The 22,169-nt window shown below is 40.1% G+C and overlaps 1 protein-coding gene across 4 annotated transcripts in view; it reads right to left on the bottom strand.

The window, feature by feature from the left end:
* Positions 1–22,169, bottom strand: part of STAT6 (signal transducer and activator of transcription 6) — a 140,431-nt gene that overhangs the window by 92,187 nt on the left and 26,075 nt on the right. For 3 of the 4 annotated variants that reach the window (XM_033937410.1, XM_033937406.1, XM_033937409.1), the window contains exons 2-3: positions 9,657–9,796; positions 4,557–4,698 (exon numbers count right to left, since the gene is read on the bottom strand). In XM_033937410.1, coding sequence (XP_033793301.1) covers positions 4,557–4,698; positions 9,657–9,781 — 267 coding nt within the window. In that variant the 5' untranslated portion in view covers positions 9,782–9,796. The remainder of the gene's footprint in view (positions 1–4,556; positions 4,699–9,656; positions 9,797–22,169) is intronic. The other variant, XM_033937407.1, reaches the window with a different exon arrangement.

Raw genomic sequence — 22,169 nt, 5'->3', positions numbered from 1 at the left:
GCTCCTGCTGGATGTGCCAAGTCTCCTTTTGAAGTTGGAATTGGACATCTGTATTTTGACCCTTCCCTGCTCCTGTCCAAAAAATGCCCCTTGCCATAAAGATGACTTGCAGTTTTTGGTGTGTATTTCTGGCTTTATAAAATCAGGATTTGGATGTTCATGCAATATGGATGTCTAAATGCCAATTTTCAGATGTCCAAAATAGATATAGAGCTTCTAAAATAAGGGCCAGTCTGAATACCCTCAGTATAGGCTCTATATTGACTGACTTGGTTAAGAAATAGTTGAGTGGAAGATAGTAGAGGGTAGTGGTAAGAGTTGAGGAAAAGGACGTTACTAGTGGTGTGCCAGAAGGATTAAATCTTTTTACCATTTTTGTGATATTGTGGAAGGGTTGTCCGATAAGCTTGGCCTCTTTGTGGATGATCTTTATCTTTACTGAAAGCTTCTATACTGCTACTAATGACTGGGGAGTCAATTCAGAGCAGTTTTCAAAGACATCTGTAATAGATATTAAATACAGATTCAGATGGATTCCATGGTGATTAGATGATACCAATATCTGCAGCAGGATAAATGCCCCTAATAGTGTGGAAAACATGAGGAGGGACCTAGCAAAGTTTGGTACAGAATTTGTCAGTTAAGATTCAGTGCTAAAAAATGCAGTCATGCATTTAAGCTATAAAAACCTCAGGGAGATGTACAATTTGTACACTAAAGAGGAGCAGGACTTGGGTGTGTTCATATGTGATGATCTTAAGGTGACCAAACAAGCAGGAAAAGTGATGGCAAAAGCCAGAATGATGCTCGAGTGCAGAGGGGAAAGGAATGATCAGCTGGAAAAAGGAGATGAAAATGCCTCTGTACATGTCTGTGATAGGACTTCATTTAAAATACTTGCATAATTTTGGAGATTACACCTTCAAAAAGATAGGAACAGGATGGAGTCGATCCAGAGGGCAGATATAAGGCATAAGGGAATAGACTTAAAGCTCTCAATATGTCTACTCTGGAAGAAAGGTGAGAAAGGGGAGATATTATAGTGACGTTTAAATACCTCTGTGGCCTAAATGCACAGGAGGTGAGTCTCTGGGAGCTCTAGAATGAGGAGACACAGGATGAAGGGGAAAGGGGATAGACTCAGATGTAACCTGAAGAAATACTTCTTCACAGAAAAGCCTCCCAGTGGAGGTGGTGGAGACAAAAACTATCTAAGCTTGGGACAAGTAAATCTCTAAGGGACAGGAAAAGTAGATGGTATGGGTAGGCACTTTTGTTAGAACCACTTCACTTACAAAGTTAATTTACTTGACCTAGGTGACTTTCACTGAGTTTCATCTCATTGATATTTTGCAAATTAGATATGGGTTGTAGCAAAGTAGTCACAAATGGGATTTAAATGGTCATAACTGATTGGGACCTAAATTCAGTGACATCATGGGTAGTTTTAAAATTTCTCACATTGTTCTTAGATGCTTCTTGTTTCTCCAAATCCATTTTTTAAAAAAAAACTATTTAAATATATTTAAACAGAAAAAACATATAAGATACTCAAAAACTGCAGATTTTGCTTTTCATAAACATTCCTCCAAATCCTTACAAAACAGCACAAATCAGAACCTTCTATACATGCTTTCCCCATCATGTCTTCAGAACATAAGAATAGCCTTACTGGGTCAGACCAATGGCCCATCTAGCCCAGTATCCCATCTTCACAGAGGCCAATCCAAGTCACAAGTACCTGGCAAAACCCCAAATAATATCAGCATACCATGCTACTGTTCCATGTCCGTGTCAACAGCAGATTATGGACTTTTCCTCCAGGAATTTTAATTTCTCTTGTAATATCAACTTTTAACTTTCTGTTTAATTTTAACTGTCTTTACTTGCTGGCCTTGCACCTAGACCTTCCCACATTGCTCGTTTCATTCTCCAGAGCCCCAGAATCCTTTCTGAGCAGGACAGGACTAGTACATGGCCTGCTGCCTCTGAACCAACAGTCCAACTACTACTGGTCACCTGTGACAACTATGCCAGCTCCAGTAGCGGCACACCACTAGTAATATCCTTTTCCTCAGAGTGAGCGCTATCTAACACTACCCTTTGCTTACCGTCCATTCAAACCAGAAAGAAGAGTACTTGTCTTGTGAGAAGAGTACAGACAGAACGGAAAAAAAGGATCCAGGTTTCAACATCAAAGGATGCCTTCATCAGGGGATACTGATACTTGTAAAGAAAGCAGCAAATATCTTGAAGTCAGAAAGAGCCCAGGGGCCTGTCGTCTGGGACTTTTTAACAATGGTTAGGACATCTCTCTTGCCTTTTTTCTGTTCTGTCTGTACACCACCGTCAATTCCACCATTTCTTAACCCAGTCACTGTAAGGCCAATGCCAAGGGCATTCAGTTTGGCCCTTATTTTATTTAAAAAAAATACCTTTTATCCTGCATATCACACCAATCTATGTGGGTTACAATATACACACAAATAAATTAACAAACAACAGATACATATCAAAACCAGGCAGTGAAAAATAGAGCAAACAGTGACAAAATACTTTTGGCAAATTAAAACAAACCATAATGCACATATTATCAACTCTCATCCCTTCTTAGGTGGTACTAAAAACCTTCTGAAAAAGATGCACTTTTAAAGTCTTACGAAAAGTTAAATACACTGGGATTAGAAACGCTATCTGTATTTTAGACATCCAAAAATCGGCATTTAGACATCAGTTTAGGAAGGGGTAGGCAATTCTGGTCCTCGAGAGCCGGAGCCAGGTCAGGTTTTCAGGATATCCACAATGAATATGTATGAGATGAATTTGCATGCACTGCCTCCTGGAGATGCAAATCTATCTCATGCATATTTATTGTGGATATCCTGAAAACCTGACCTGGCTCCGGCTCTCGAGGACTGGAATTGCATACCCCTGGTTTAGGACATTTAGGTTAATTCTGCTTAAAATGCAGTTGCAGATACTCCAAACATTCATTTCAACAATATCAATGAAGCGAAACAAGCTCAACTGAAGCCTTAAAATCCATATGGAGATGTGAACATTTTGTGAGGCGTAATTTCCTTGGTCAATCACAGGCAGTAAAGAAAAAACACAAGGAGAGCTTTCATAATGCTCAATGTAATAATGCTGATGGTTAAACGTTTGCACTTGAATATTCTATGACATGTGGGTAACTTATAGTATTCCATAGTTACATGTGTAAGGTGTACACATCCCCCCTTGCAGTCATGTGCTGTTTTACAGAATAGCTCGTAAGGGCCAATTATCTCGGCATTACTAAGTGTGCACAGTTATAAAGTTGCCTCTCATGTGTTTTGACTTCCTTGTCATGTAAACTGAATTGGAATGAACTGAAACAGGGCTTTTAAGAATTGAAAGCATCAGAAGCACATAAAAAGCTAGAGGTCAATGGGTACTGTGATATCTGTGAAAGAGACCTGTAGGAAACCGGATGGACAATTTAAAAGTTAAGGGTGTGGCATGACAGAGATGCATATGCAAAAATGATCTGGCCGATATCCAGCCGACGGTAGTCAGTGTTTTTTTAAAATGTTGACTGTTGCTGGCTAAATTAGTCCAAGATATTTGGTGCCAGGTCATGTGTGTCCCCCATCCCAATCCCCTTTCCCCACAAAGGAAGAGAGGGCTACCCCAGCCCCCACTTACCTCCACAGCCCTCCCCCCAAGCCTATCCCAAAAAGTCCCCGGTGGTCTAAGGGGAAATCGAGCAGGAGCAATGCCCATCCACTCGCTTCTGACTGATGTCAACCTGTCAATGTCAACAGCCATTTTGAACTGTAGGCTGGCATCAGGCAGTAGTGACTGGGGCCTATGGAAGTAGGGAAGGGGAACTGGGACAGTCTTATATTTTGTTTGAGGAGTAGGAGTGAGGATTACAAGGAATGGACTCCACCAGACACTATTTCAGCTTAACTGGGCACCGTCAACATGCTGTTAGACTTTTATTTATTTAAATTTCTATACCATTCTCCTAGGGGAGCTCAGAACAGTTTATGTGAATTTATTCAGGTACTCAGCAGGCTCACAATCTATCTAATGTACCTGGGGCAAAGGAGGGATTAAGTGACTTGCCCAGGGTCACAAGGAGCAGCGTGGGTTAGAACCCACAACCTCAGGGTGCTGAGCTGTAGCTTTAACCACTGCACCACACACTTTTTTTCTGTCCTAACTTTATGCGCGTTCCTAGCTGGTTAGCAGTTTCAATATTGCTGCTAACTGGCTAAGGCCAGGCATCGCCCACTCTTTCCAATCGGCCTAGTCTTAACTTCACTAGTTAGTGGTTGGCCACTTAGCGGCAATATTCGGTGGAACTCTCTAGTTATGTGCTACTGAATATTGCCAGTTAGCCCCCACCAAACAATGTAAGTGGCCTGGAGTCTCTCCTGGCTATCTAAATTATTTGAATGTCAGGCATGATATTTTTATATGACCAGTTTCCTTGTAGGGAGCTAGAATAATAAAATGGAAATGTGCCACCTGCTTCCTTGACCTTTTTTAGTCAGAGTTCTACACACCTCCAGCGTGTTCACATACTGAAGAATCCACTCATCCTCACTGCCACACCCTGGAAGTGCACTGTACAGCTCCTCCACCATGTTGGTCAAGATTGCACCCGCTGTGCTTGTACAGAAAGCATCCGAGTCTTGAAGAAATTCCCTGGCATTCCAGAGAGACAAAAAAAAAAAGAGAGAAAAGTTGTAATGACAAACTCCACCACAGAGCAAATATGTTGAATCCTTAAAATGTAGCCCTTCGTGGGGGTGAGTATGTGCTGGAGAGAACCCTATATCCAAATAAGTATAAGTCCAAAATTTCAGATACCAGAAATCCAGATTCACCTGAGAATCTAGACCCTTTAAAATTGCAACATCTGGACCACATGAGAATCTGGACTACAAATGCTGGATTACCTTCACACCTTGGGTTACCATATTTTTCTCCGAGAAACCCTGGACACATGACCCTGCCCTGTTCTGCCTCAAGCCCTGCTCTCACAAAGCCTCCTTTCTTCTTCCAGATGAGCTCCAGCCACGTCTGGAGGACCTGGAGCCTGCGCGGATGTGGGTGACGTCATCTACGCATGCTTAGAGGCCCTCCAGATGCGGCTAGAGCTCTTCAGGGCTATACAAAATTCCACTTCTTGGATCTGTATTGACTCACTGATAATTTCTGTCAGTAATTTAACTCATTCTGAAGTGTGCCAAGTAAGAGTATCCTTCCACATAAGCTGAAGTATATGCTCTGACTGAGCATATGAATAGGTCATAAGCAAACTGAAAAGTGCATTAAGGAAAAATTGTCTGCCTGATAATTTTCTTTCCTTTAGTCACAGCAGATAAATCCAGAGACTTGTGCAGTTAGATAACATTAAACTGAGCTCTATCACACATGATGTCATACGCCTTGGTCAGCCAGTATTTCTCATAACAAATCAGAAGGACAATTAGTAAACACAATGATATAAGGAGAACTCCTTCCTCACAGCCACTAGATATGAATCGACCAACAATTAGAACTTGATGATGCCAAAAGTGTAATTTGATCTTTTTTTACATTTCCCTCGACCAAAGGCTGTGTTTATAAGACACATCATGGCCGATTACTTTCTTGTTTGTCGTCGGCTTCAATATGTGTCCTATCGTTACTTCTGGCTGTGGAGACTGGTTCTTCTTTGTTCTACACGTGAAGCAGTTGAAATGAGAACCGACATCCAAATGACCAGAAATATGTTCCAGCATAATCACAAAGACTCTAGGGGAGGCACTTAATGTGAGCTGTCTTTCATTTTTATTACTAAATACTAACTCAAGGGATGTAACCATCAAATCTTATACAATTCTACTGCAGTGCAGAAATGACACTCAGAAATCACTTTTATTTTCTACCACAGTTCAGACAAAAAGCAAATCTGCTTGTAATACTCACTGTAACCAAAATCACCACACTTCCCAATTTCTCAGTTAACCCACCCCCCTTCCCTCCCCTTTTAGGAGGGTTTCTTTATTATTACAAAGGTCCAGAGTTACAGACGGGTAACATAAAAAGATATAAAACACCAGCTGACAGAAATGGCAGAAATAGACTTATTTAAGGTAGAATACATTGTATGATGGAACATGGTATGCATAACCAACAAAATTGAAAGTGTAATAGCTGAAAAACATCATTCTTTTAGTTCTTTTCTCAAAATATGTAGACCTGTTCAACTTTATTGTGACTTGGACCGTTGATATAAATTATCTCAATGTAATATTTATAAAATATATAGTCACTTCTTGTCAGTTAATTAAGTCGCTTGGGATGCTCAGTATGATGCTCATTGGGAACTCTCTTCTATGCTTTACACGTATACTCTCAGCTGAAATTATATGTACTGGCCCTGCTGGATTTGGTTGACATGAAAAACTGGTTGTATTGACTTATAATTAATACTATCTTCCCGCTTATTAACTGTGATATGTACAACTAGTCTGTTTCAAGTTTAAGTTATCTTTTGTATATTTGCATATATGTATATTTGCATATTTATAATAATTATTTGTATACTTTGTATATTTATTTTGAAAAATAAAAAATTTATGGAAAAAAAAAAGAAATGGCAGTAGAAATACCAGCTGACAGAAATGGCAAGAGGAAATTCAGAATGCCCCTTTAGAATCACTAAAAAGAGGTAGCAAAAGCTTGGGCTCAAGAACAGAGTCTAGGTGTTTCTTTGGGGGAGAGGACCTTAAAAGATGCCTGAAATAAACCCTGAGGACAAGGGTTCAAATAAGAATAAGCGTGAGGCAAGAAAATAAACTTGGGGGAGGAACAGTAATGCCAGCCATAGGAGAAAGAGGCGCAGCAAGCTGTGCAGACACTGAAATTAGCTGGCTGAAAACTACAGGGAGAGCTCTCACCCTTGAAGCTTGAAATGCGGGTTTTCAAAATGGCCAAGGGTGCCGGCAACTGAGCTACAAGACTGCATGGGAACCCGAAGGCCACGCCACGTTGTCAAATCTGGAGGTTCTGACCCTGAGGGACAATCCAAAACATTCCCTGCCATTGCTCTTCAATTCCCAGTATGAGAGCAGCGCTTGATAGTCTCAGCCAAGATAGAAAGGAAAAGAAATTTAAAGGTGTATTTGCTACCGAGCTGACAGACCTGAAGCAGTTTTCAGTGGCTCCGAACTATTTCAGTTCCTTCCAAACTGTGGCTACAAGCACTTAGAAGATGCCAAAAAAATGCCTTTTTTCCATGAGGAAGGAGAATGAGGCAGCAGCATGGAGGGAGGATGGAGTGGGGGAGAGTGTTGGCACCACCAAGTATACTCCCTAAAGCAGGCCCAGCTTAGCCTAAACACTGCCAGCTCAACGAAACTAAGAAACTCAGATCAGGAGCAAAGTAGCAAAGAAGACCAAGAGCTTATGAAAGACCTGCTGGAGATAAAGGATACTGGGAGACCATAGAGCATGACAGAGCTCAGTTTAATGCGCTCTATCTCCTTCTGCTGGTCGATGGTCATAACCCACGAGTCTCTGGATTCATCTGCTGTTGACTACAAGGAACCTCTTTTAGTTTTCAAAGATTTAACAAAACCTTCAGGGGCCACTCAACAGCCTGAGCTACATCATGGGCTCTTCTTCCTTTAAGTCAGTCTCCTGTGTTTTTCGGTTCTTGGTTATTTGCTTACAGAAGGTAAACTTAAAGCCTAAGGGGCAATGACACACTGATTCATTCCAGTACGAATGTGAAAGGTATGTCCCACTCTACTAGTTATATTCTCACAGTCATACCTCCCTTCCAGCAGTTCAAGAAGCAGTCAACTACTTCAGCAAAGATATCTAAACAGGACACGCAAATAAAATACTTTAATAATAATAACTTTATTTCTTCTATACCGCCATAATCTTATGACTTCTAGGCGGTTCACAGTGAAGAGAGCTGGACAGTCAGCGAATTACAGAATACAAATGGCGAGGATGATACAGTACAGTCAGTGAATTACAGATTACAATTAGTAAAATACAATATGATACAATAGTTAGTAAAGTACATGTATTTCTCAAGTTATCAGCATGGAGTTAATCGTTTAGAACTGGTAACTGATTAGGAGATAAATCTGTTGAATAGTGCTATCTTAATTTCTTTCCGAAATGCGACGTAGGTCAGCCTAGCTCTGTTGATGTAGTTGCCTAGCCAGGTCTGCTGTTTGCTAGCTTGAGACTTCAAAGTTCTGTCCATAAAGGACCTATATTTGCAATCAGTGATCCTTAGGTAGGCAAAAAGATTGGAGTTTCTGGTTGTCCTACTGGGAATGTGTAGCTCGAAATGTGGTAAGAGATAGGTAGGGGCCATTCCCCACACCAGTTTAAAGCATAGGCAAGAGAACTTGAACATTATTCGCGCCTCCATTGGTAACCAGTGTAGCAGTTTGTAGTAGGGGCTAACATGCTCGCTTTTCTTTAGTCCGAATATTAAGCGGCCGTGTTCTGTACTATTCTTAATTTTTTTTTACAGTTTTTTTAGGTAAACCCACATAAATGATGTTGCAGTAGTCCAATGTGGAAAGGACCAGTGACTGAACCAGAAGTCTAAAAGATAGAGGGTCGAAATATTTTTTAATTGTCTTCAATTTCCGTAGTGCATAAAAGCACTTTATTGCCACTAGGTTTGTGTGTTCAATCATGGTCAGGTGGGTGTCTAATGTGACTCCTAGTATTTTTATGGTTTTTGTTATTGGGTAATTGTGACCATTTAGGTGTAAAGATGTTCTGGTAATTTTATCCTTTGGGCTTGCCAGGAAAATTTTTGTCTTTTCTGTGTTTAATTTCAATTTAAAATCGATTGTCCACTGTTCGACTTCGGTCATGATATGGGTAATGTGTTCTAAAGTTTCGTTGGTCATGTTATTCAGCAGAATTAAAATAGAGATATCATCAGTATATATGTAGTATTTTAGGTTTAACTTTTGTAATAGATGACCTTTGAGCACATAGGGTTAGAAGGATTAGTAACAAAACTCTGTGAACAAAGTGTAAGGAGAGAGAACATAATCATGACCAGCCCACCCCAGGGGTACTGGACACCTTATACAAAACTTCAGCTATGTACAACCCCCTGCCCTGTAGATGATCAGCATTTCTCCTTTCCCTTTAATGCCAACCCCCTTATTCAGTTTCTGTTTCTTTTTATTAAATTTAATTAATTTTCCCCCTTATTCAGTTTCTTACTTCTCCTTCCCTTCCCCACCAATGCTCAATGTATCCCTCTGTCCCTTCGCGCTACATGACCTTCCACTGCTACCCCTTACCTCCACCCAAGCCAGCCTGAAGATTAAAAAAGCATCAGCTTTGGGTGATCCCTGTAAAAACCAGACCCATACTAAAGCACTACATTGTCCTACCTCCACCCCCTCTGACAGGAAGTCTGCAGGGGGTTGGGGGGCAGCAACAGCTGGCCTGGCAGTGAGAAGAGTAGCAGGGGAAGGCTCTCATGTGCACCTGAGCCATGCTCCCCACCCATGCTGCTTCTCTAGGTAAACACTTAGTGGCTGGGCCAGCTCTGGGATAATGGGGAGAGGAGGTAAGGATAGGAGGGAATGAAGAAGAACAGATATTCACTGGATTCTTACCAGGGTTGGTTCTCTAGCCATTCCCCCAAGAGTTGACGCACTTTCAGGGGGAGCTCCACATACAGGGAATTGAAGCACTCTGGAGGCATCTTCGACACAATATTCCACAAGGACATTTTGGACATCTTACAGTCTCTGCACTAATACAAATAAAATAGAGAAAAACAGAGAATGTGAACCCAAGATCAGTCGCTGCTAGATAAAGGGGCAAACCTCTTCTCTGAAGAAAATAAAACAAGGTCAGATCCACTGTTATCATGCAGGAGAGTTTCTGCAAACCTAAGCTCAATGTTATAAAAAGCAAAATAGTAAAAATGGAAAATACAAATATATACAAAAGTGTGGAGCATAGTGTACTTCTTTCCAGAATATTAAAGACAATTCCGGGCATAAGAGCAGGCAAGCATTAATGCTGATACAGAAGACATGAGCTGAGGAATGACAGAAGGGGGCACAGGGATATGATTATTTACTATGGGGCTCATAATCGAAAGAGAAAAACATCCAAACCCAGCCTAAGTCGGCACTTGGACAAACACTTCTCAAAAACGTCCAAGCGCCGATAATAAAACCGGGTTTTGGAAGTATTTCTAAACTACCTAGGCCTTCATAGTGCAACTCAACGTCCAAAGCTAAACAGGGCGTTTCGGGAGGCGTGTCAAGGGCGGGAGTTGGGCGGGACGTGGGCCGGCTCAGACTTAGTCGTACAACATGTATAACCGAAAGTTTAACAACAGAGCCTAGACGGAACTTGGACGTTGTGACTTAGACCATGTAAAACATAGTCTAAGTCACAAAAACCCACCTAAACTCACCAGATAAGCACTAAAAACACATAACACAGACCCTCCACACACTACCCCAGTGATCACCAACTTCCCCCCACCCCTATAAAAATTTTATTCACAACTTTAAATTTCAGCCTCCAGACCATCATCACCTGGCCGCCTGGCATAGGAAAGCCTAGTTGTCCAGCCCAGAGGCAGCTTAAGTCGTCTTTGGAGTGGGTTAGGGACCCATAGAGAGGAGAACCCATGCCCATAAGCCTATGTAATCACTAAATTGATACTGAAACTTGTGCACTGCCCTATACACCCCCAAAACCCTTTTTTACTGGCATATAAGTGGCTCCTGCAGCCATAAGGGCTATTGGGGTGGTAGATAAGTGGGTCTAGGGGATTCTGGAGGTGATTTGGGGGGCCCACCATCACCTATAAGGGAGCTGTAGTGAGGAGAAGCCATGGCACCCTTTTTGTGAAGTTCACTATTTAGGTGGCATGTCTGGGTGTGCAGTCCATCACTTTGCAGACCCCTCCCACGTCCAACAGGGCTTGTTCTAGGCATTTTGGACTTGGACAGAAGGTTGGACGGAAATGTGGTATAAAGATAGACGATTTAGTGGCTTGGACGATCAAATCGACAGGACATATAATTAGACGATTTTCGAAAGTAAAAAAAAGTTGGACGTATCTCTCGAAAATGTGTCTTAGGCTCTTTTTAACTTTGGACGACTTGCGAGAAGGACGTAAACGGACTTAAATGTCCCTTTCGATTATGCCTCTCCACGCTTATACTGGACAAAGGATGAGGTTGCCAGTAGCAAACAGCGATTCACCCACGCTGCTTGCAGCTGGGCACAAAGCTTTCTTTCTGACATAGCGTCACCTATGCGGAAACAGGAAGCTGTGTCAGAAGCAAGGCTCTGGGGTCAGCTGTGAACTCATGGGTGAATTGCTGCTCACTGCCAATGACCTCCAGAAGTGATGTTTTAAAAAAAGGTACATGGGAGGGGAGATGAGGGAAAATTTCATGTCCATCTACTTTGGGCTCATGCCCACTTAAAAATGGCCATCTAGCTATGCCACTGGGTACCTGACATCAAAAACCCTTTTGTATTTATGAACATATAACATAACATAACTTCTTTTTCTATACTGCCTCAATCAAAAGAATTCCAGGCAGTTTACATAAAAGATAAAACTGGACAATCAGCGAAATACAAAATATTAATAGTAATAATACAGCATATTAACTAAAAATACAATAAAAATATTTAAGTTAATGCAGTAAAATTATTATGTTGAGAATAAAACCTCAAATTAGGTGATAAATTTATCAGAGTACTGTCTTAATTTCTTTTCGGAAGGCGCTATACGACAACATGGCTCCGCTAATATAGTTACCCAACCAGGACTGTTGTTTACTTGCTTGAAATGCGAGCATCCTGTCTAAGAAAGACCTGAATTTACAGCCTAAAATATTCAGGTATGCAAATAAGTTACAATTCCTGGTTACCCTCATGGAGTTATATAGCACAAAATGAGATAAAAGGTAGGTAGGGGCCAATCCCTGGACCAACTTGAAACAAAGGCATGAAAATTTAAATATTACTCATGGTTCCACTGGTAGCCAGTGTAATAATTGATAATAAGGACTGATGTGATCGCTTTTTTTCAGCCCAAATATCAGGCGAACAGCCGTATTCTGCACTATTCTCAATTTTCTCAGAACTTTCTTTGGTACGCCCAAATAAACAATATTGCAGTAGTCCAATATATATAGTACCAATGCCTGCACCAACAATCTAAAAGATAAAGGGTCAAAATATTTTTTGATGGTCTTTAATTTCCATAGTGCAAAAAAGCACTTTTTCACCACCAAGTGAACTCCCTCTAAAATCACAGGTCAGGGGCCTTGGGACACTGCTAGACTCATCACTTACTGTGATGTTGCAAGCCTAGGTAATTTTTAAAAACTGTTTCTACACACTTGCAAAGACAATGAAATCTCTCCATATACACTGTGAAGTCAGAGGTCAGTAGGCCATGCCATTATAATGGCACAGTTAGATTACTGTAATGTTCTGTATTTTTTAGCCTGACCACAAAGTATGCACCAGATTCAACTACCGTAATTCAGAATGCTGTAGAATGATCTGCAAGCAGCATATCCGCATTTATGGTTTTTAATTAATTAATTTATTCATTCATTCATTCAATTTTCTATACCGTTCTCCCAGGAGAGCTCAGAACAGTTAATATGAATTTATTCAGGTACTCAAGCAATTTTCCCTGTCTGTCCCGGCGGGCTCACAATCTATCTTTTCTACATTTCTATTCTGCACTATTCAAAGTTCTAAGCAGATTACAACAGACATACACATTAGAGAATGACACGGGGGACAAATTTTTTCCTGTCCCCGCGAGAACTCATTTTCCCGTCCAGGAGAGTTCTTTTCCTGCCCCTGCTCCATTCATGCAAGCTCTGTCCTCATCTGCACAAGCCTCAAATACTTTAAAATCATAAGTGTTCGAGGCTTGTTCAGTTAAGGCAGAAATTACAGGAATGGGACAGGGACAGCAACAAAACTCCTGCAGGGACAGGGAAAAATTTGTCCCCATGTCATTCTCTAATACACATCACACCCTTCCTGTCACAGTTTCATGCAATCCCTTAAAATATTTCAGGATGAGTAGCAGAGGGAGAAAAAGTATATCTTGGAGCTTTCACAAAAGCAGCTCCCACACTTCCAGAAGGGCTATGTCTAACTCAAGGCTACCTCTAATTCAGGAAGACGTAGGCTCTTTTCCCAAGCCTTTAATAGCTATAGTAACTAGTTACTCACATCCTGTCAGAATGAGCTTGCAACATGCTCCCTTTACTGATTGACAAGTTACAAAGTTACAATTTATTGTAGGCATCTTTAAATAAAAATGTTTTCAGATTTGATTTAAAATTTGTCGATAGAAGTTTCTTCTTGCAAACACAAAGCTAGTGAATTCCAAAAAGAGTTGGTGCTTTCACTGAGATCTTTTTTTTCTGGTGGTGTCATAGAATAGGTGAATAGGGAGGGAACATTTAGGAGATGTCGGTTATCGGATCGGAGTGTTCTAGAACAGCAGCAGGATGCAGGAACTGCAAGGTCAGTTAGAGAAGAGTATCCCAGCTAGACAATTCAAAGAAATGGAGAAAGAGCTGACCAAGGAGATAGCAAAGAAAGTTAAGCAGCTGACAGCCTTGGCGAGAGAGCTGGTGCAGCTGCAGGAAGAGGTCATCTTCCATTTAAAAAAAAAAATTTGATGCCTTTAAGAAAGTGTTGAAAAGACATCTGTTTTGTTGTATGAAATACACAGTATAAGATGTTGGTCGGTGAAAATCTGAGTTGTATTAGGTTGCTTGAGATTGATTCTTGGAACAGGAAAAGTGATTGGTATTGCTATTATTGTCAGGCAGGTATTTTATTTTGATTTTATGCCAAATATAATGTATTTTGGTTTGTTTTGGGTTTTTTTTGGTAAGATGTCCGAAATGTCTGTGAAGTACACAGCATCCTTTCACCTACTGATACAGTCCTCCATCTTAAGCCTGCTCGATTACTGTAATATCATCTGTCAGCCTAGCTATCGCTACCATTCAGCATTTTCAGTTGGCATTACTTATGTCAGCGAAGGACTATGGGAAATTATATCAATCTGACTCTGGCATGGGAATGCAGATAGACCCTGAGGGCAGGGAAACTGTTTTAAGTAGCCCTGATTGAATCATGACTAGCTAAAAGGTGTTAATGTCTGATTAAGAGGGTGCTTAGGACAATGGGTCCAGGTGCACAGATCAAGAAACAAAGAAGCCAGAGACTTAATCCCATCTAGTATGCCTGCAAATATCACACCCTCCTTAGCAATTAAATTAACCATTGTTTCAAACAGTTTACAAATTCTAAACAGAAAGATACTGGGACATACAAGTTTCTATATTCAGAATAAGATTCCAAGGTATAAAAGCCTCCTCTCTGATCTATCAATCTATCTATTTCTGGAGGAGAGGGGTCTTGACTCTCTCTCTCTTTCTCTGTCTATCCTTTCCTTTATCTATGGAACACGAAGCTTAGACCATCCCCCTTTTCTCTCTCTGGCTCTCCCTAGAACTGCAAGCTTCTATGTCTCTCTTTTCCTCTGAACTCTGTAAGGCAGGGAAACTGCTTTTCTCTCTCTTTAATTGTAATGCTTAATTGTATGCTTATAAATATTGCTTTTCTGTAAGCCTATTTCTATAATATATTCTTTATGCAATCACCTCTGGCTGTGCCTATTATTTGATTCTACTTCCTGGTGAAACGTCAGTGAGGGAACTGAATCTGGGACCAGCGTTTGTCAGTATGCCTTTCACTTAACCCCTATCACCATACATTGGGGGGGCCACTAACAAAACTGACATCATCTATCTGGGGTCCTTCAAGAAAACCATTCAAAGACTCCGAATCATACAAAATTCAGCAGTGCGACTGATTTTTGGCATAAAAAAATGGGATCACAAAACCCCCTACTATCAAAACCTCCACTGGCTGCCCCTAGAAGCAAGAGTGCTGTTCAAATTTGCCTGCCTCTGTTTCAAATCTATTCTTGATATGGTCCCCCTATACCTGGTCTCCCATTTTAAATTGGACTGTCCCACCAGGCCTACACGTAGAACACATATAATTCAGCCACCCTTCAATAAAAACCTGCCAATACAAAAGATTCCTTCAATATACATTTCAATATGACCTATTTCATCCTACCCCTACACCCCCCAACTCCCCCTTCTTTTAAATGGAAGGTGACACATACTATCAGGTATTACAAAGTTATAAATGTTTCCAAAGCTTCAATGTAAAATATTAACAATCATACTTTGTGCTCTAGACGAAAGATTTTGAATATATAGTTCCCAAATTTTCAAAAAAACAAAAACGTGTACATCTTGGAAACTTACAAACATCCCTAACTTCAAATAAAATTAAACAATAAAGTTGATTCCTCCAATACCAAAAACTCTGTAACCAATATTGCAAAATACATTTATGACCAATCATGCATGTCTTTTGAAATAAAATACTTCTACCTTGACCATATACTCCACAAGCAGCAGTTTTACCAAATAACACCCCCCTTGGAGACTCCATTAATTGACAATCCCATAATGAACCTAAATATAATAGGATGGCAGACCAGAATGATTTAATAAGAGGACATTGCCACAATGCATGAGATAAAGTATTCGGAGCTTTCTCACATTTAATACACATGGGAGAATTAACTAATCCTGCATGAAATGCTTGTACTTGTGAGAAATATGCCCTGTGTAAAACTCTATAAGTACATTCCCTCCAGACATAGCCCTTAAAAATTTTAGGCAATCGATGAATAGTTTGACTAAAATCTTGAAGTGATATTTGAGTCCCCACTCATCACACCATTTTTGTATGATGCTATGTTCTATTTGGAATTAAACACTACCACCACTTATGCAACAAAGATACAAAGATTGGAACCTCATTACATTGATTAAAAAAATTGAGAAGCCTTTCACGAACACCGAAAGAAAGACCCTATCTTCGTATTTGACCAACATACTGTTCTAATTGCATATATCCATATAATGACCCTGGTCCACTTCCAAAGGTTAAGGAAAGGTCTGGAATCTCCTTATCTTCCCAGACTCATCCAAAATCTGAGCAATAAACCGAACCCCCTTATTTGAACAAGATCGAAAAATGACATTAGTCATACCCGGGATAAAATCTCCATTTCCCTGAATTGGCAAAAAATCCGTAACATTCAGATGATACTCCCATAATTTCAACATTTTACTCCAAACTGGTAATCTTGAACTCGGCACTTGAATTAAAAACAGTAAATGATATAGATGAAAAAATGCCTTTTCATACGATAAAGGAGTAAACAAATTATCCTCAAAAATCCAATCCCTTATTTGTTTTAACAAAGAAGCCCAAATATAAATACAAAGATCTGAAAGACCTAGACCACCTCTCATCCCCGAACCCAATAAAAATTCAAAAGATAATTTTGTTTTTTTACCTGCTCAACAAAATTTTGTAATTAATGTTCGTAACTTTTGCCAATCACCATTATTTAGTTCCAAATGGATCATCAGAAAAACATATAACCATTTTGGAAATATAATCATTTTAAATAAAGCTACCCTACCCCCCCAAATATAATGGTAAATTCTGCCATTTTTGTAATTTTTGTTTAGTATAACTGAGTAAAATAGGGACATTTACTTTATATAACCTTCTAGGATCCCCCGGTAGATAAATACCTAGGTATTTAAAATAACTCTCCATCCACTTTAATGGAAAATCTGGACCCCATTCTCTACTTAACTTTTCATTAGTTGCTAAAGCCTCAGATTTGTCCATATTTAATTTGAAACCAGAAAAGTCTCCAAATTCTGTAAAACTTTCTAAAAATGTTTGCAAAGATAAACGAGGATTTGTTCAATGAACTAAAATATCATCTGTAAATATAGCTATTATAAAGGTAAAACATAAGTAGTCGTTCATGTGGAACCTTGTCTAACGCATTCTGAAAATCCACATATACAATGTCAACCGGGTCGCCCTTGTCTATCTGCCTGTTTACTCCCTCGAAGAAGTGCAGCAAGTTCGTCAGACAAGATCTGCCTTTGCTGAAACTGTGCTGGCTGGTCCTCATCAGACCGTGTCCGTCAAGGTGATCAATGATGTGGTCCTTTATCAGCGCCTCTACCATCTTTCCCGGTACCGAGGTTAGACTCATCGGTCTGTAGTTTCCTGGATCTCTCCTTGAACCTTTTTTGAAGATTGGCGTAACATTCGCCACCTTCCAGTCTTCCGGAATCTTTTCCAATTTGATCGACAGGTTGGCTATTAGTTGAAGCAGTTCCGCTATAGTCCCTTTCAGTTCCTTGATGACCCTCGGATGAATGCCATTTGGTCCCGGGGATTTATTGCTCTTTAGCCTATCAATCTGCATATATATTTATCCCAATAATGTCATTATTTGAAATAATATCCCTAATTAACGGATCCAAAGTTAAAATAAACAACAATGGGGATAAATGGCATCCCTGCCTTGTTCCCTGACTCATTGAAAAAAAATCTGAGAAAATCCTATTTACACTTACTCTAGCCTGTGTATCCGAATATAAAGTTTTAATAGCTTCTTTTCAAAAAGCCTGTAAAACCACACTTAGTCAAGACAGCAAAAAGAAAATCCCATCTGACCCTATCAAAACTTTTTCAGCATCAAAACTGAAGGAATATTTTTAAAATGCACCCATTCCAAAGAAGACAAAATTGATCTAGTATTCTTAACCATTGTTCTTCCCTTAACAAACCCTAACTGAGGCTCTGCAATCAAATCAGGTAAAATTTTTGCCAATCTATTTACCCAGAATCTTAGCCAACAATTTTGCCTCATAACAGAGAAGAGAAATTGAACTATAAGATTCAACCCTCTTAGGGTCCTTTCCAGATTTTGGAAATACAATAATTTGAGATTGACGTAAAGAATGCAGTAAAAATTTTTCTTTAATCTGATTATTGAACATTAAAACCAAAGAGGATGAAATATTTTTCCCCATTATCTTATAAAATTCAGCCCTAAATCCATCCAATCCCAGTGCTTTACATAATAGATTTTGTTGAATAGCTAATAACAATTCTTCCTCCCCAATAGGACGATTCAAATTAATTTGGTCATTCTGCCCTATACAAGGTAGGTTCAAGCTAGATAAGTATCACAAAATAAACCATCATCATGACTAGAAGCAAACAAGGAGGAATAATAATTGTGAATTTTTTTACAAATATCCTTTTCTTTTTTTTTAATTAAGTATTTTCAACATATTACATCCATTCAAACATAATAAGATGGATTTCACAGAAAATTATACACTATCCCAAAATAATTTTAACCATAAGGTAAATATCCATCTAGCCCACAATTGAAGGAAGACATCTCTTGTAATTTAAATACACATCAAAAGGAAAATCAAAATAGGTATAAAAGGAGAAGAGTAAACTTCCCCTCCTTCAGCAACCTATTTATCTTCTAAGGCACTATACTTATAAAACCCCACTGAGAAATGCTAATAACTAGTCCTACTTCTTTCCCTTAAGAAATATTTCTAATTGAGATGGTTCCCAAAAAACGTGGTCTTTGTCTTGAATATGCAACAAACATTTGCAGGGAAATTTTAGAAAAAACGTTGCACAAATTTCAAGAACTTTAGGATGTAAAGCCAGAAAGGCTTTCCTCCTGTATTGAGTAGCCTTTGCCACATCAGGAAACATTAGAACCTTGTCTCCACAGAATTTTGCCTCTCTATTTTGAAAGTATAATTTCAGAATTAAAGTTTTATCTATTTCTACAAGTAATTAACAAAGTAGCCCGGGTTGGGATCAATTCTTGAGAATCTTCAAGAAATTTTGTTAAATCTACATCTACTACAGTCAATTGATCCATCCCCCCCTCTACTGGAAATTTCTTCTTTTGAGGTATATAAAAGAAGTTAGAGAACATCATGGTATCAGAGTTTGTGACCCCTAGTATTTCCTTGAGATACCTCCTCAAAAGTATCTCAGGAGATAGCAAATGGGTCAGAGGAAAATTTACTAATCTTAGATTCCTTGCTCTAACCTAATTTTCACTCATTTCTAATTTATAATGAACATTCAAAGAATCTTTTGTAGATGCAACCATAGATGTCTGTAAATTCTTTATCTGTTTTCCTAAAGAAAGTATTCGTTTATCTAAGTTCCCAATGTTGGCATCTACATTTCCCAATTTATCAACAACTTCATTGGAAAAGGTCTGAACTTGATTAGTAACTTTCCTCAACATTGCCTCCATCCTCATATTTAGAGACCATAAATCTTTTAAAGTAACTTCCTCTGGGTTTTCTTCCAACCCCTCAGGCTGACTAATTGTTCTAATTGTGGCATCTGAGTAAATACAATCTCCACAGCCTGTTGGGAGTCAGAGGCTTCAAAAGAAGCCACTTGCGAACCTGTAGGTTCCAAGTCCCTAGGAAGATCTGGAGGGAGAGGAAGGGTACGCTCTAGAGAACTCAAGGAAGCCCCTGAAAAAGAGTCAGGTTTATCTGTTGACCTTAAAGTACCTGGCAATATCAAATATTTGTCCAAAGGTCCAGCGATAACAGGAGTTGAGACGAAGTTTCCCTTTACGTTTTCCCATTATCAGTTTAGAAAAGCAATCCAAACTTATCAAAATAAGAAATAAATTAATTAACTAATATTCATTTCACTCCAAAGGCTCCAGTGGCTCTCAAGGGGCTCATAAGGGGCATGACCTGCCCCTCCGGCCACGCCCTGTGGTCGCGCCACAGGAGGAAGCTCGTTCTTAACTCCCAGGCTGCAGGACCCTGATATTATAAGTGTCCTTCTCTGGTGCCTGTTGGCAGTAGGCACGCTGTCGGGGAAGCACTCCGGAGGAACGGTGAATGGAAAAACTGTTCAAATCAATCCCTGGTCTCTAGCGTCTGTGTCCTCCAGGAGAAGCTTCCTCGAATAACCGCAGGAGGAAGCTCGTTCTTAACTCCCGGGCTGCAGGACCCCGATATTATAGGTTTCCTTCTCTGGTGCCTGTTGGCAATAGGCATGCTGTCGGGGGAGCACTCCGGAGGAACGGTGAATGGAAAACAGTTTAAATCAATCCCTGGTCTCTAGCGTCTGTGCCCTCCAGAAGAAGCTTCCTCGAATAACCGCAGTAGGAAGCTCATTCTTAACTCCAGGGCTGCAGGACCCCGATATTATAGGTGTCCTTCTCTGGTGCCTGTTGGCAATAGGCACGCTGTCGGGGGAGCACTCCGGAGGAACGGTGAATGGAAAAACTGTTCAAATCAATCCCTGGTCTCTAGCGTCTGTGCCCTCCAGGAGAAGCTTCCTCAAATATCCTTTTCTTTTGTATAAATTTGACCCTGGGAAGATTGGATTTGTAAAATTCTAGTTCTACAACTAGCACCTTTAACCAATGATCCAACAAAACACCATTCTTATTACCATATTTGTATAACTTATATTGATAATATTTAATTGCTGTGACAGCTCTTTGATGTAAAAGCTCATTCACTTGATATTGTATTGCAAACAAATTAGCATTATTATCCTCCGTAGGACATTTAGCATGACGACATCTAACTTGAATTAATTGTTTTTCTAATCTCAAAATAGCTCTATCACATGCTTTCTTTTTTTGACTTGAATATGTGTCACGATCCTGGCGCCGCCCACCTGAAGGGTTAGGCCGAATGTCCGTTCACTGCGTATCGGGGAATAGGCCAGTGTCCATATCACCTGAGTTCTGCCATGATCCCTGCACCGCCTACCCGAAGTGTCCGTTCACCGCCTATCAGGGAATAGGCTGAATGTTCATTCCCCCAGAGCTCTTATGCTCCAAGAGGGTTTTTGGGCTTACCGAGAGTTAGGCACTAGGCCCGCATTCTTCCCCTTGAGGGTCGCATAGGAGCTCTTGTTTCCAAGAACTCCTTCTCTATGTTCCTTCCTGCTGGGAGTCCATTAATGAATCCCCACCTGTCAGTTCAGGGTGAGGTCCCTCTTGACCCCTCAATATGTCCCCCAAGGATTGAGGGGATTCACCCCAGAGCTCCTCTCCCCATCAGGAGTCCAGTTTAAGGTTCTAGGAGTCTCTTTTCTTTACTAATCACCACTTTCCATCTGCTACTCGGTTCTTATGCAAATTAGGATGCAAATTAGTTATTCAAGTCCAATGGATTCAGTCTTTACTATTGAACAACAGTGTACTCCAGAGTAATCAGGGTAGCTGGTTCCTAACACCACCCACCTAGTCTTCCACTATGACTAGAACCACCTCAGTTAGGAACTAGCTGTACCCAGCTATCTCTCTTTACCCCTGGGTTGTCTACTGCCCATGTGCACTCTGGGTAGAGGTCTCTCTGAGGTAGCCTGCCCTCAGGACAGTACTCTCTCACGTGATGGGACATACACCCCATCACAATATGCTATGATTTCCCCCCTCAAAACCGCCTTTGCAGCTTCCCAAAACAAAGTAGGCGTTTCCTTATGCTGCTCGTTGTTAATTTGATAATTATTCCAACATCTAAAAATATGTTCTTTAAATTTTTCATCATAGTATAAATCTAAAGGTAATCTCCATTGTGGTATACCCAAAGGATCAGAAGTTAAAGTAAGTATAGCCCAGACAAATGCATGATCAGATACCTCTGTTGGTCCAATACCCATCTCATGTATCTTTGAAAATAATATATCAGAGCAAAGAATATAATCAATTCTAGAATGGGTATTTTGAACTCTTGAGCAATGTGTATAATCCCTGTCTAAAGGATGCATCACCCGCCATACACTTCTCCCTCCATATTCGCTGTGATAGGGGATTAACAGAACCGAAATACAGAAAAACCGCAAATAACTTTTTCATATTTTATTCGCTGTTTTCTATTAAAAACCCTCGTGAATATGGTGAAACTGCGAATAACATGGTGGGAGACCCAGCCTGTTCCTGAAGGAGAGGCAAAATACGGTGAAGAAAGTGCTGGGAATCGGCAATTTTCTCTGTAAATGCTTGGAATCAGTGATTTCTCTATGCAAAATTATGTAATTTTAGGGGAGGAGCCAGCAAGCTAAAAACTGTGAATAATCGAAACCGTGAATACTGAAACCGCGAATAC

This window comes from Geotrypetes seraphini, chromosome 3, assembly GCF_902459505.1.
Source record: "Geotrypetes seraphini chromosome 3, aGeoSer1.1, whole genome shotgun sequence".
NCBI classification, from domain to species: domain Eukaryota; kingdom Metazoa; phylum Chordata; class Amphibia; order Gymnophiona; family Dermophiidae; genus Geotrypetes; species Geotrypetes seraphini.
The sequence above is the reverse complement of the archived record's forward strand: the minus strand, read 5'-3'. Positions and strand labels throughout refer to the sequence as shown.